At 51.3% G+C, this 13,218-nt stretch overlaps 1 protein-coding gene across 1 annotated transcript in view; it reads left to right on the forward strand.

The window, feature by feature from the left end:
• The first annotated feature begins 9,566 nt into the window (after positions 1-9,566).
• Positions 9,567-13,218, forward strand: part of PODXL2 (podocalyxin like 2) — a 32,087-nt gene continuing 28,435 nt past the window's right edge. The window contains exon 1 of the mRNA XM_086845856.1: positions 9,567-9,704. Within this exon, the coding sequence (XP_086701982.1) occupies positions 9,656-9,704 (49 nt within the window). The 5' untranslated portion in view covers positions 9,567-9,655. The remainder of the gene's footprint in view (positions 9,705-13,218) is intronic.

Here is a 13,218-nt window from a genome sequence, read left to right on the forward strand (position 1 = left end):
CTTCTGCATTTCCTCTTTTGGTAACTCCTGCCACCAAGAGTGGAAGTAAGAGCTTAAGTGAGCAACCTGGGTGCTGCATGAACTGCTCAGCAGTTGTGGGGTCAGGGTTGGGTAGTCACATCTCATGTTTGCACTTAGGTTAGTAGGAGCGACCAGCTCTGGCTCTCAGCTCTAGCTGAGACATCTGTGGACTGATAGCAGGACACAGCTGCCCTGGACCACAGCTGCCTTTCCCACCAAGGACCTGCCTGCAGTGGTTCCTTCCCTGTCTTGCCTGTTTATCTTTGTGTCCCATTGCAACTGTTCCATCAGAGTATTTCTCATCTCCCTTCCTTACACACACTTGGGTTGGATAGCCTTGATCTCATGCCTTGGCTGCCACTTGAATTCCAGTCTGGGAGAAGCAGTAACCCCTCTCCAGGATGCAGCTGAGCTTTGCAGTGAATGTGCTTTTTCCTGGCTGGAGTTGCAGGACCTTAAGGCATCTCCAGCCTCCCGCCTGAGCTCAGGAGAATTTGTGAGCTGGCTGCTGCAGTTGTGTGCTGGCCAAGCAGAGGTGTCCCTGGCTGTCCACACCCACACTGTGGGGTTTGTCACGGTGATGTGTGTGCCTATGTTCTCCCAGCCTGGAGCCAGCAGGGCTTGAGCCCTGCTGGGGGCTGAGCACATGACTCTCAGCCTGAAACTGGCTCTGCATGTTGCCTCCAGTCTGCCAGCTCCCTCCTGTGTATTTGTTTTAACTGCTTTGGCTGTTTCTTTCCCTTCCTACTGGGTCTCTGTCTACCAGGACTTTCTGCAGGCAGCCCATAGAGACGCTTCCTGGTATCCTTCCCTGCCTGAGCAAGCCTTTGCCTCTGAACGTGGGCCTGGACCGGGTCTGTGTTGGGGATGGCCAAGCTGCTGTGTGCCTGCAGCTGCCTGGTGAGGTCCAGTGTGGTTCCTCAGGGACACAGCTGTTAGCACCTTACCTCCTAATGCCAGAGACCACAGAGACCGTCCCTGGGAACAGCAGCTGCAAGCGCTCGCACACTGCCAGCTCTGGGAATCCACATACCTTGTTGGGAAAGGTCCTGGCCCTGAGAGAGCAAAACCAGAAATAACAAAGGATGAAACAATCTTGTCAAGCAAACTGGTGTGTTTGTGTCAGTGAATGTTTGGTGCAGGAGGAGGAGGAGGCTTTGTGCCCTACTGGAGAAATAGAAAATGCTTCCTAAACCCTTGCAACCTTGTAAAGCCTCTGCTATGCCTGTAGTGGCCTGCAGTTAAATAGGTGGCCAAATGTCACTGCAGGCCATGAGAGATACACGGGAACAGGATGGGACTCCTGATTTTCCCAACTCCTTGCCCTGCTGCTGGACAGGGATGTTGATAGGCACCATTCAGGTTTGTCTTACAGCTTTCTCCTGCCTCCTGTGCTCTGGTCCCATCTCACTTGGCACATGAAGTAAGCAGTGACAACAGAGAGGTGCCATTTTTGGAGTCACTTGTTTGTCATTTTGCTCACTCTGCCTCCCAAATTTTCAACACAAAGGCAGTTGTGCCCTCCCACCATTGTGTTGCCAGCATCCAGCAGCGCAATGAATTCTTGCAGCTGCGCCCTTGCTAATGCTGGCATCAGCTGCTCACTGGAGTGTTAATGCCAGTCTGAAGGCATGTTCCTCCTCTCACGGCCACTGAGCTTTTCAGGTTCCCTGGAGCAAGCTCTGGCTGTTGACAGCATCAGGTGTCTGGTCTGGACAGGGGTGCAGGCGGGTGAAAACACGCTGCTCTGAGCAGGGACTGCCCTGCCAGGAGCCTTGTTCCCGCTGAACGTAGCGAGGATTTTGCTGCAGGGCTCTGGAGCTCGGCAAGCCAAGCCACACTCATGGAATGAGGAGTTGCTCCCCTGACAACCTTGAGTTTAGCCAAGCTTGTGCACTTGGCTTCTTGCTGCTGTGATTGAAACTGCACAGTGCCCCTGGCAGCCAGGGGCAAAGGCAAGAGTCTGGGGGAGGTGAGGTCTGTTCACAGCAGGCTATGCCTGAGCTCACATGGAAAATAATAAAGGTGCTTCTTGTAAAGGGGACAGGGCTTTATAGAGACAAGTGTCCCTTCTTGTGGTCCTCTTCCCCTTGGGACTGTGGTGGCTGGCAAAGGCTGGCTTCAAAGAGCATCTGGATTTGAAAAGGGCATGATGGGCCAGATCCTGATCCAGTTTAATCTGAACATGCTGCGTGCAAGCCTCTGAGAGAGCAGCAGGGCTCTCTGCATCTCATAATAAGCTGCTTGACTTTAGCTCAGCATGGAGCAAACACACAACACACACAAACACTGCACCTGCTTGGGGTGTATGAGCAAGTGCCCACAGATACCAGCTATTCAATCAGCATGTGTGAGCTGGGAAAAAGGGAGAGAGAGAGATTGCCAAAAAGGGCTTTTCATTCATACTAGCAGAGTTTAGCTTATGCCTTTATTGTGATCATAAACCAACACATGACAACTGCAAGTCACAGGCCTATCCAGTGTGGCAGCGGGTGTTTCTGAGTTTGCCTGTCAAATGGCAGATGCCCCTTGAATAGGTGAACTTGTACATTGATTAATGTGTGGTTTTCCCCAAATTAATGCCAAAGCCTCTTGGAAAAACTAGCATATACAGCATTTCTGGACCGGCAGTGTTTCACTTTCTCCCATGCCAGACCTTGGCTGGAACCTTCTCTGTCCATCTCTGCTGTGTTTACTAAAGAGCTGTCTGGAGTCTGGTTGATAAGAACTTTCCCAGTGTAACAGTGCTCAGGATGCAGCAGTTGTATTGGATAGTGGCCTCTTCCCACCCTGGTGCATTCCAGCCAGGAGGGCTGTTTCAGGTGCTTACAGCTCTGCCCTTGTTCACCTGAATTCCAGCATGTGAACACAGCATGGGAATATGTTTACAGTAGACGTGTATCCACAGATACAGGTGAATCTCTGCAAACAGCTATCTGAATCTCCTACTGTGCTGCAATGAGGATGCACTCTGAACTTCCTAGTATTTTTCCATCTCCTAAAACACTTTTCTACTTAACAAGGCAGAGCCAAAATTGGATCAGGCTTCTGCTGTATTTTGCATCTATTATGCAGTTCTTGCTGCCATCACTGATTTAATGTCTCCATTATCATGGAGTGCTGGTCTGCCAAGGATTCCAGCCATCCAGCATGCCCCTCAGCCTCTACTGAACATTTGTGAGCAGCCTTAAGGGACTGCTGAGCTCTGCATTTTTACAGCAAAAGCACCTTGGAAAGGGCTTGTGCTCCTTTCTGTTCATTCTGCAAGTCACTTCTCTCTAAAGGAGACGTAAGGCTGTTGGGGGAACCCAGGGGAAATGCCAAGTTTCTTCTCTGGGTGATCTAGTGCTCAGGGAGATCTGACAATAACTGTCCTGTCTAAAAAATACTGAAGAGCTTTAGTCCCATTAAATCCCATAGAATCACATATGTAGGAGTACCAATAGAGCCTATGAGTCAGGGACTGGCTCTTCTCAGAGTCAAGAGTTACCAGCCCTCTTCAGGTACAGGCTGAGCCCTCCACTCTGAAAATACATACCCACATTCCAGCTTAGTCAGCTATTAAAATAGCAAGAGTTTTTCTGAAGACGACATTAGCCTTTTCAGTTTAATTAGAAAAGCTATAAACTACCTCTGGGTTCCACACAGTGAAGATACCTTGCCCATTAAAAGATAAGAACTCCCCCTCACCTTCTTAAGTCACTGTTCAAGGGGAGAGGTTTATAATTGTCTGGGCTCTGAGGGTACTAATGAGCCTTAATTGCCAGGCTCTCCTGGGCCTCTGTCCTCGCCTATGGCCCTATGTGCTCTATTTAAGCTCAGCCTGGGGCCTATGTAAGCTTTCAGAGGGGAATACTGGTTTATGTCTGCCTGTGCCTGTTCAAAGTACCTCTTGCTTTGGGCTACGATCCATGGACTGCCTTCCTGATCATCCTGGTCATCTTCTACTGCTATGAACTGCCAAGTGATTCCTGCTGCCATCAGCAGAGCTTGACCCTGGCCTGGGGACTGACTGGTTTGGTGTTGGCCTGGCTTCATCACTGTGAGCTTCTCTGAGGATCTGGGCTTCTGGTTGAGTCTGGGTGTTGTCTCCGAGCTGCTCATCTGTCTTGGGTACTGGGGTTCCTGTCCTGCTGGCTGCTGTGCTTAGCTCCCTAATGTGAGCTCCTCAAACCTGGGACAACGAGGGTTTGACAGCAGCTTCTTCAGGCTCTGGTCATATCTCTAAAACAGGCAGAGCTAAGACTAAACCTCCTGTGCCTTGCCATCAACCCCTTGGCTTTACTGGGCTTTATCTTGCTTGTCCTTCTGCCCCAGTCAAAAGCTTTAGAAGAGCTGAGGGTTGCTGCCCTCATGACATCTCCACTTCTGTAGATTTTTCATCTGTTCCAGAAAGTAATTTGCTTACTGTCTGAGTTGATAAGCTCAACACAGAGATAAAGGAGCTCTCTAAACTATACAGAGGACCAGATTAAATTATATGAATGACCCCAAATATATGTACTCCTTCCTCCTTCCTGGCTGGGGGCTCAGAAGTCCCTGCTTGTGTAAATGGAGGGCTCTGACCATCCCTCTGCACACCAGCTGTGACCGAGCAATGTGACCTGGTTGCCATTCCCCTGAGCGAGGAACCCTGGGCTCTGAGGAATCCTGTGTGAGATTTCAGCTAGAGAACTACCTGCCTCCTTGCCCCAGGTGACTCTGTTAAAGGTTTTTCTAGCCTTTTAATCAAATTCAATAGAGCTCTCTTTTGCTTTGCCCTCTAGGAATCTGCTGAGGTTTGCTGTCAGAGTGGCTATTAACGCAGCAATCAGCTCTGCCTTGGTGAGGAGAGAAACACGAACCTTCAGGGATGGGAGGCAGCAGGGGCATGTGGAAACCGGGAAAGTAAAGCACAACTTGTGCTTGTTCTTCCCCTGCACTTCACAACAGGGGAAGGGAAAGAAGCAGGGCTGGTAGCAGCACTGTGTCCAGGTGGGCAGTGTGCTGTCCCTCAAGGGGAACAAGTTAATGCAAAGATGAAAAAGGCTCAAACATATAGAAAATCTTGCTGGGGCTGTAAACAGAGCAGAATATCTTCCCTTCTAATTGCAGCCTATCCTGGGAGGCATTAATTGCTCCAGGTCACTCCTCTTGAAGTGTTTATTGTAGTTCTTCCCCAGCAGGATTTTGGATGAGAGCAGGAGCCGTGTGTTTTGCCCAGAGAATGGCTGCATGCCTGGGCTGTGCAGGAAGAGAGTGGGTACCCGCCCCTGCTTGGTACCGTCAAAATGTTTCACGGTGTCCCAGAATTAAAAAGGCTAAGTCAGCAAATGAGCTTATATAAAGCTTGTCGGAGGCTCTGAAGTAAATTCACATATTCTGGGAAAAGAGAGAGGTTAAATCTTTCCTTGTGCCTAAGGAAGGAGGGGCTGGACAGGGCAGGGAATTTTCTGGAGGGATGAGATGCCAAAAGGCTGCATAGCTTGATAGAGGATTGTGTTAAACTGCATGGTGTGCCACAAGCCTGCTGTGTCACCCAGCCTCTGTCCCAAAGAGCAGGCAATCAAGGTAGTGGGAGCAGCCCATTTTTTCCTTCTGATCTAAGAATGGGCACAGATCACCTTTTGTTGCCCTGACAAGTGTCTGTGGGCAAAGAAGGAAGGGTTAAACCCTTTCCCTGGTACTAGTGACATCTTGCATTTTCTAACACTGTGAGAACTTAACAACTGACTGTTTATTTGTTTTGCTTATTGTTTACTTTCTTGCTCTGCTGAGCACAGGCAATAGATCACTTTCACCTTTGTAGGTGAACTCAGTTTTGCTGTATTTAGGAGAATAAAACATCTCACCAGCATATTTCAAGTTAATGAGTTGCTGCTTTTTTTTCAAGTGGAGTTTCAAAATAAGTCAAATTTCTCTTGAGATTAGACTTAGTGGTTAGTTTCTTTTTAATTGACAAGTCTTAGGCACCAAATTCTTTCCCTTAGCTATCACCTCATTCCTCAACCTCAGTAGTATTTGTTTGTAGGCATCTTGGAACAAAATACGACCCTTACACTGAAATGGGAAAGCTGGTTGGATTTCCTGAAGGCAAAAGCTGTTAGAGTAACTCACAGGGGGAGACAGCAGAAGGATTTTCAGTTTTGCCAGCCTAAAATACACACTTGCTTTCTGATTCTGCCTAACAGACGTAACTGTGAAATTGAACAATTCTGGGGAAGAACAGAAAATCACAGATAATGGTAATACCAAGAAAAATTTTTGAACAGCTTTGAAACAGCTATAAAAAAAAGCATTTAGTGCAATTGTAAAGCCTCTTTTACCAGTGCTCTGAACATCGTATGAGAATATACACCAGGTAGGGAGGCTGGAGGGAGATCAAATGAGAAATGACAAGCCTTTGACTATAAAGCTGTCAATGCCTCAGAAGAAAGCCAAGCCAGCTGCACCTATTCCAGGGAGCGTGAAATGGAGATGCAGGGGCTGTGCTGGGTTGAAGTTGGTGCTGCCCATCTCTGCCGCCTGTTTTCTGCTCCACTGGCAGCGCTGACCTGGCTGATCGATGTTGCCACTAATTTTATTTAATTTTCTTGCCTAAGATGTATCTTCTCCTTTCATACTCCCCCTTTGTTGCTCAGTCTGAGATTGATGTATAATGTCAAAATAAATCCAGGGAGCACCATGAGCTTCTGAGATTTGGGAGCTGGATGTGGCAGGGTCAGGAGATCTGAAAGGCTTTTAGTTACCCACTTGTAGTAAGCCACCTGCATGCAAAGACAGCCAAATTACCAGCAACAAAGTGAAAAATGACAAGAGCATTCATTAAATGCCATGCTTGGGCTAGAATCTGAGTGCACTAAAGTGTTTTTATCTCATCTAATGGGTAAGCGACAGCTTGGTAGTTCCTGCTGCATTTCCTGCTTGGTGGGGGCTGGGGGCTGCATTATTTCTGGGATAAAAAGGACTTTCAGAGCCCTGGATGGATGTGGTCTAAAAGAAGCCAAAAGCAAGCATTTTGGTCCAAGCCTGTCAGCTTTGCCTTGCCAGGCTGGGGAAGGGGTGCAGCCGGTCTCTTACCTGCCCTGGTCATGCTGGGGAAAGTTGCAGCACTGGAGCAGATGATGGAAAGAAAGAGCTGGCAAAAAGAGGCTGGAAATTGCCCAGAGGGGTGACCTGTGCCAGCACCAGCCTGGTAGGAGCTGTAAAGGTCAGTATCAATAATACCAAGTACCCTCAGGCGGCTGAGGTTCTTCATTACAGAGTTCAGCAGGTTATGGCACATTGACACCTTTCTCTAGTTGCTGAAAAACAGCAAGTTCATGACACAAAAAAAAATACCATCAATTTTTCCTTCAGGAGATTCACTCTTCAAACAACAACAACAGAAAAATCAATTTATTACAGGGAAATAAAGGCTCTGGAGTGTTTTTAATGAACACTTACTTGAGGAATAAGAATGCTTGAATTTAAAATCCTGATCACCTTCAGACCTATGTCCTGCTGTCTCAGTGACATGCTGTGTGGGAGAGGCAAAGTCCCAGGCACATGGTACAAACACAAAGCACGAAGACATTTGGTGAGGCTGTGACAGTACAGCTGTTTCCTCCATCAGAACTTGCAATGTTGGATTTTAGCATCCCCTGCCCCCCTAGAATGTGTGATGAGAAAGTTGTTTGGAAACCAAAGAGAAAAGTTCCTAGCCACTGCTGAGGAAAATTTGAAAACATGAGCTGAGTGCCTAGTGAGAAGGGACCAGTATGCTTTTGGCACCTTTGGTTTGGAGTCCTATCAGATTTGCAGCCTTGAAGCAAGAGTTGCACAGCTTTTCCCACATGCTGCAGGCCTGCAGGAGGGGAGTGGGATGGCTGTAGCCCATCCAGCTGGCAGGAGGGGTTGAAGTGTAGCAAGCTGGCATGCATTCCCTCACAACTGCTGTGGTATTACAGGATCTGTTGAGCCTTATTTCTTGGGCACCTGTCTGACAAAGCCCTTGCTTGAGTCATTTACTGTAATGTTGTGCCCCGAGGCCACTAAAGATGTGTTTAATTTGAAATTTAGTGTAATTGGAGCAGTTGGTCTTTTTGCTGTAATAATGATTTTTGGCGTGTTCCTTTGCTGTGCTGTCCACCAGAACTGTCCGAGAGCTTGTACCCAAGAACTGCTGCAATACAGATTTTTTTTTTTTTTTTATAGACACAGCAGTTTGCACAGAAGGGCATGAAAAAGGGGACATCAGCTGACTTGGTATCACTGCGACAGTCTTGGGCATGGTGGTGACACACCATGGAATGGTTTTGCCAGCAGGTGTCGAAGCAGCTGTCCCTGCTAGGGCAGAGGCTCCAACACGGACCCAGCTTCAGAAAACAGATGCAAGACCCAAGCCTCAGGATGCATTGAGTGATAAAGGAACCAACAAGAAGAGATGCTCTGCTGGATGTCGTGCTAGGCAGCAGTGAGAGGCTTGTTGGGGCTGTGAAGGTCAAAGGCAGCCTTGACTGCAGTGACCATGAGATGGTGGAGTTCCTAATCCCAACACAAAACTGGGAAGAGCTGCATATCTTTATCTGTCTGATAAACCAGAGAGTCAAACTTCCATCCAGAGGGACCTTGACAGGCTGGAGAAGTGGGCTGACAGGAACCTCCTGCAGTTCAACAAGGCTTTCAAAGGGCTGCACCTGGGGAGGAACAATCTCATGCACCAGTATATGCTGGGGCCACCCATCTGGGAACCAGCTTGCTAGGTTGGAGGTCATGGCAACACCACATAAAATGTGAGCCAGTGATGTGCCTTTACCACAAAGATACTGATGGCATCCAGGGCCTCATTTCCTTCCAGTGGTGCCCAGTGACAGGGCCAGAGGCAATGGGCACAAATCGAAACACTAGAGGTTCCTTCTGAACATCAGGAAACACATTTTTACTGCAAGGGTGACTCAGAAGTGGCACAGGTTGCCCAGAGAGTGTGTGAGGTCTCCAACCTCGGGCACACTCAAAAGCCATCCGGTCACGATCCCAGGAAACTGGCTGTGGGTGACCCACCTGAGCAGGGGCTTGCACCTGATGGCCTCCAGAGGTGGGGAAACGAATTTTCCCAGCGGGAGAACTTTTTCCAAGTGATCAAATGAGGTGGGAGCTGAGGGGTGAGGGAGAAGCAGTGGCTCCGTCAGCCGTGGACAGCTAAAGGTCAGCAGGCGGATGCGGAGGGTCTGTGCTTTGGGGCCGGTGGCGGCCGCAGGGAGCTGCCCTGCGGGGGCTGTGTCGCTGCCGCCGGCGGGGCTGATCACCCCTGCCCGGCGCAAGCAGCCGCGCCGCCGGCACTCGTTGTGGGCACCGGGGGCGGCGTGCGGGGCCGTGCGGCCGGGGGGCTCCGGCCCCGGGGGGGCTCCGCAGCCAGAAATCGGAGCTCAGCAAGGGCTGCGCTCCGCCCCTGCCCCGCCGCTCGGTCGGCGCAGCCGGCGGGCAGTGCGGACCCCCCTGCCGGCTCCCCGCCCCCGGAGCGGCGGCGGCGGCGGGAGGAGGCGGCGCCGGGCGGCGGGATGCGGTGCGGGGCCGGGCGGCGGGCGGGCGCGGCGGCGAGGGGCAGAGCCCGGCGGGCGGCGGGGCGGCCCCGCTCCCCGTGAAGAGGCGGTGCGGCAGGGCAGCGGCCGCCGCCATGCAGCCCTCGCACCGGGCCCCGCCGTTGCTGCTGCTTCTGGCCGCCGGTGAGTGAGGCTGGCGCGGCGGGAGCCGCTGCCGTCCCCGCGGGCTGGGCGGCGGGTGGGTGTCGATCCCCTCCGCGGGCACCGGGACCCCCGGGGGAGGCGGGTGTGTTCCCCTCGCCCCGGGGAAGAGCGGTGCGCCGTGGGTCCGATGCTCCGGGGCGCCGGGACCTCTGCGGCGGGCGGCTCTCCATCACCCCTCTGTCCCCGCAGGTACCGGGACTCGCGCCCGCTCCCAGCCCGGAGCTCTCCCCGTGTTCCGGGCACTGCCCCCCCAGCCGGGCATCAGAGCCCTCTGGGGCAGCCGGTGTCTGCCCCGGGGCCCGCGGGGGTTGACAGGGCCCCTGTGTCCGGGCATGGCGGGCTGCAGGCACGTGGGTGCTGCCCCGGAGATGGAGCAGCCGGCGGGGACCCGCGGGGACCCGCACGCCCCGGGCACCGGCGGCGAGGGACGGGCGGGCACGGCCCGGCCCGGACCGCCCGCGGGTATCGATGGCTTCGTCTGGCGTCGTGGTGTTTTTGCGAACTACCGCGAAACTGATACAAAGAACGGGCCACCAAAAATTGCTTTGCGATTCCCCAAGAGCCTTCTCTTGAAATTTAGAGGAGAGGTAGGGTGCCAGGGAAAGGCAATTAAGTGCAGGAATAATTATACTCGGAATAGTTATGAAGGCTCTGTTTCTATTTTTAAATAGTCTGGGGAAATTTCCCAACAAAGGGATCCCCCCAAAGACCCATGAGACTGAGATTGTCCTCTTTCTCCCTAATCCATCCCTTTGTACAGAAATCTGGTTAGTGTGGAACAGGAGTTGTGAACAGGGACATTTGAAGTGTGGGGGAGTCTTTGTCTTGAGTCATTCTGACAGGGAGGGAAGGGCTGACTTACCAACCAGTCACTGTCTTCCAGCACGACCAAGCTGTGATACAGTGACATCCTGTCCCCTGGCACATCTCTCTTATTACCCCAGTCTCCTGAAAATGTTCGTGGGTGAATGTGTCATCTGTAGAGCCACTCTGTCCATGGGCTGTGAGCCTCTCTTGTCTGGGGCTCCCTAAAGAGGAGAGATAAAGCCTTTTAGGTTTGCAAACAATAGTGAGCTTAAAGAGCAAAATGAATCTGAAAACCTGTTGGGGTTTTGTGCCAACACTCTGTGGCACAGAAACAATAAATCTTTCCAGAGCTGAGGAGGAAGCCAATTCTGTGTCTTCCTTCAGACAGGTTGTCCAACTAAGGGAAAACCTTTGGCACAGATGGCAAAGGTTCCTCAGCCACATCTCAGCAGGAAACCCCTGTCCCCAAATTCAGCCAAACCTCTGCCTCCTCCAGAGAAGAGTGTAAGACGTGAGGGGGGGAGCTGACATAATCCCACCCTGCCAATCTGCCAGCGAGGGTTGACCCCATCCCCACAGCTTGAAAGCTGTGTTTGCTCTGCACAGGAAGGAGATGAACCTCATGGTGGTTTTAAAATGTGGCAGCCAAAAGGACCACCACTGGTAGTGCTGTGCTGAGGGGAGGATATGCTTCCTATTCTGCTGAGGCTGCTAGAAACTTTCTAGTACTGTTGTCCAGCTGGTGGTGATACAGAGGATTTGGTCCTTGGCTTTCCCTGTGATCCTCTCTGCTGTCCTAGCAGGAAGAGGTGTAGGGGTGGGAGGTGAGGAGCAGCTCCCAGGGACAGCTCAGTTCCTAATCTAGTGAAATTTGTAATCCTGGTGGGATGTGGCAGCACTGTGGGGCTGGACTCGGTTGGCCAGGTGTCCCCAGACAACTGGGCTCCTACCTAGATGGGAGGTCAGAAGTGGAGGTGCAGACTCCTAGGAATTTGTACATCAAGCTCTGTTCTGGTTAGTAGCTTTGCTCAGTGGTTCAGGATCAGTTCCAGTCTGAAATAATTCAGTGCACTCTGGCCTCACTTCTCTAGTCCCACAGGACAGGAACAGTTAATACCTGAGAGAGAGCTGCATTTTTTTGTGTGATGTTCCCCATGTGTTCCTGGTCTGGGAGCCTCCATAGACCTGCAGGATTTGCTGAAATTGGACATGTGCTTCATCAGGGTCCCATCAGACTGTTAGGCAGCACAAGTCTGTTGGCAGAGTGTGGAAACATCTCTCCAGGCTCCAGGGTATCTGAGCCTCTGAGCCCCTTTGGTTTTCCAAGTAGAAAAATGATGCAGGGGGAGAAGGAGGGAATTGGTCTCCTTCCTCTTTTTGTCTCCCCAGGTGGTTGTCTGCATGTGGGCTGTTTAAGGGTTTTTTTTTTTTCTTTCTGCCTGCTTAGAAGATGTCTTGTTAGCATTGTGTGAACAAGCCAGAGATGAGGGAGTATAGATCAGGATGAATGAAAATTCCCTGTAGTCAGTTTTTCCTTGGCTGCCTCACTGCCATAAGGAAATGTTCATTTAATTACAGGCATCAGGGGTAGAAATAACCACATTAAGCCCTCAAGGGGAAGCTGCTGGCAACGAGCAGCAGATCAGAGTGCACAGAAGTTTTTTCATTCACTCTGCATGGGTTGAAGATGTGGCATTTTGTGGGTACCTGGGCAATCAGCAGCACTGACAGCCCCACTGCAGGGCCGGGGCAGAGGGGCTGGAGGAGGGTGCATCATGGCTCACAGCTGGTGCTTGGGTCAGCTGGCTCCTCATTCTTGCTGGCTGTTTGTTGAAACCAGGGCACTATTGAAACATGCAACCCCAAAAGAATGGAGAGAGGCTGTTTGTCAGCCACACGAGCACAGCCTGCACCAAGGGCAAGAAAACACACGTGTTGGTTTGTTCAGAGAGCCAGGGATGCTGGCAAGGAAGGTGCATCCTGCTGGGGCTCAGATCAGTCCCTGACTGTACCTGTGCCTGGTGAAGCCCTGTTGTGGTTACCAGGCTTTGTATGTACATTATTGGCTGGGGTCAATTTATTAGTGATGGAAAACCAGCTTGAAGCCCTCCCTCTATATGCCAACTGCAACCATGGCCCTTCTTGTCCTGCCTGGTGTTGTGAAGGTAGTCAGAACCAATATATGTGCTCTGGACCACCAAACCTTTGCATGAGCTTTTTTTTTGCCTAGGATACATGAGGCTGGGGAGTGGAGCCTCTCGGGGGCGCAGTGTGTGGCAGGGTGGTTGTCATTGCTCTGCTGCAGGGGCTGGAGTGGAGAGTAACCATTTCGTGCTCAGTGTTGTACCAGGGGATTTAAAGACCTTTTGGGGTGTAAAAGGTTTCAGTTACATTTTGAGGGGCGACCACCTCTCAAAGGAAGTCCCTCAGGCACCTGAGGTATTGCCTGCTCTGCCTGGGCAGGGGGGCTTTGCAGAAGAAGCAGGCATGAGCCTTTGTTTATGTGCTGGAAATCAGAGTGGGCACTGTGGGGTACATAGTCCAGGCTGGGACAGTGAGAAGAGGAAGCACAGTCCATCTGACGAGACAGATGAAATGCTTTGGACCTGCAAGAGGGCAAAGAAGTCTGTGGGCTGTGGTTTTTCTCTTAGATTAGTGGCTTTCATCCCGTGGTCTGTTAACCCCT

The sequence above is a fragment of the Cyanistes caeruleus genome, chromosome 11 (assembly GCF_971803275.1).
Source record: "Cyanistes caeruleus chromosome 11, bCyaCae1.hap1.1, whole genome shotgun sequence".
In the NCBI taxonomy this organism is placed as follows: domain Eukaryota; kingdom Metazoa; phylum Chordata; class Aves; order Passeriformes; family Paridae; genus Cyanistes; species Cyanistes caeruleus.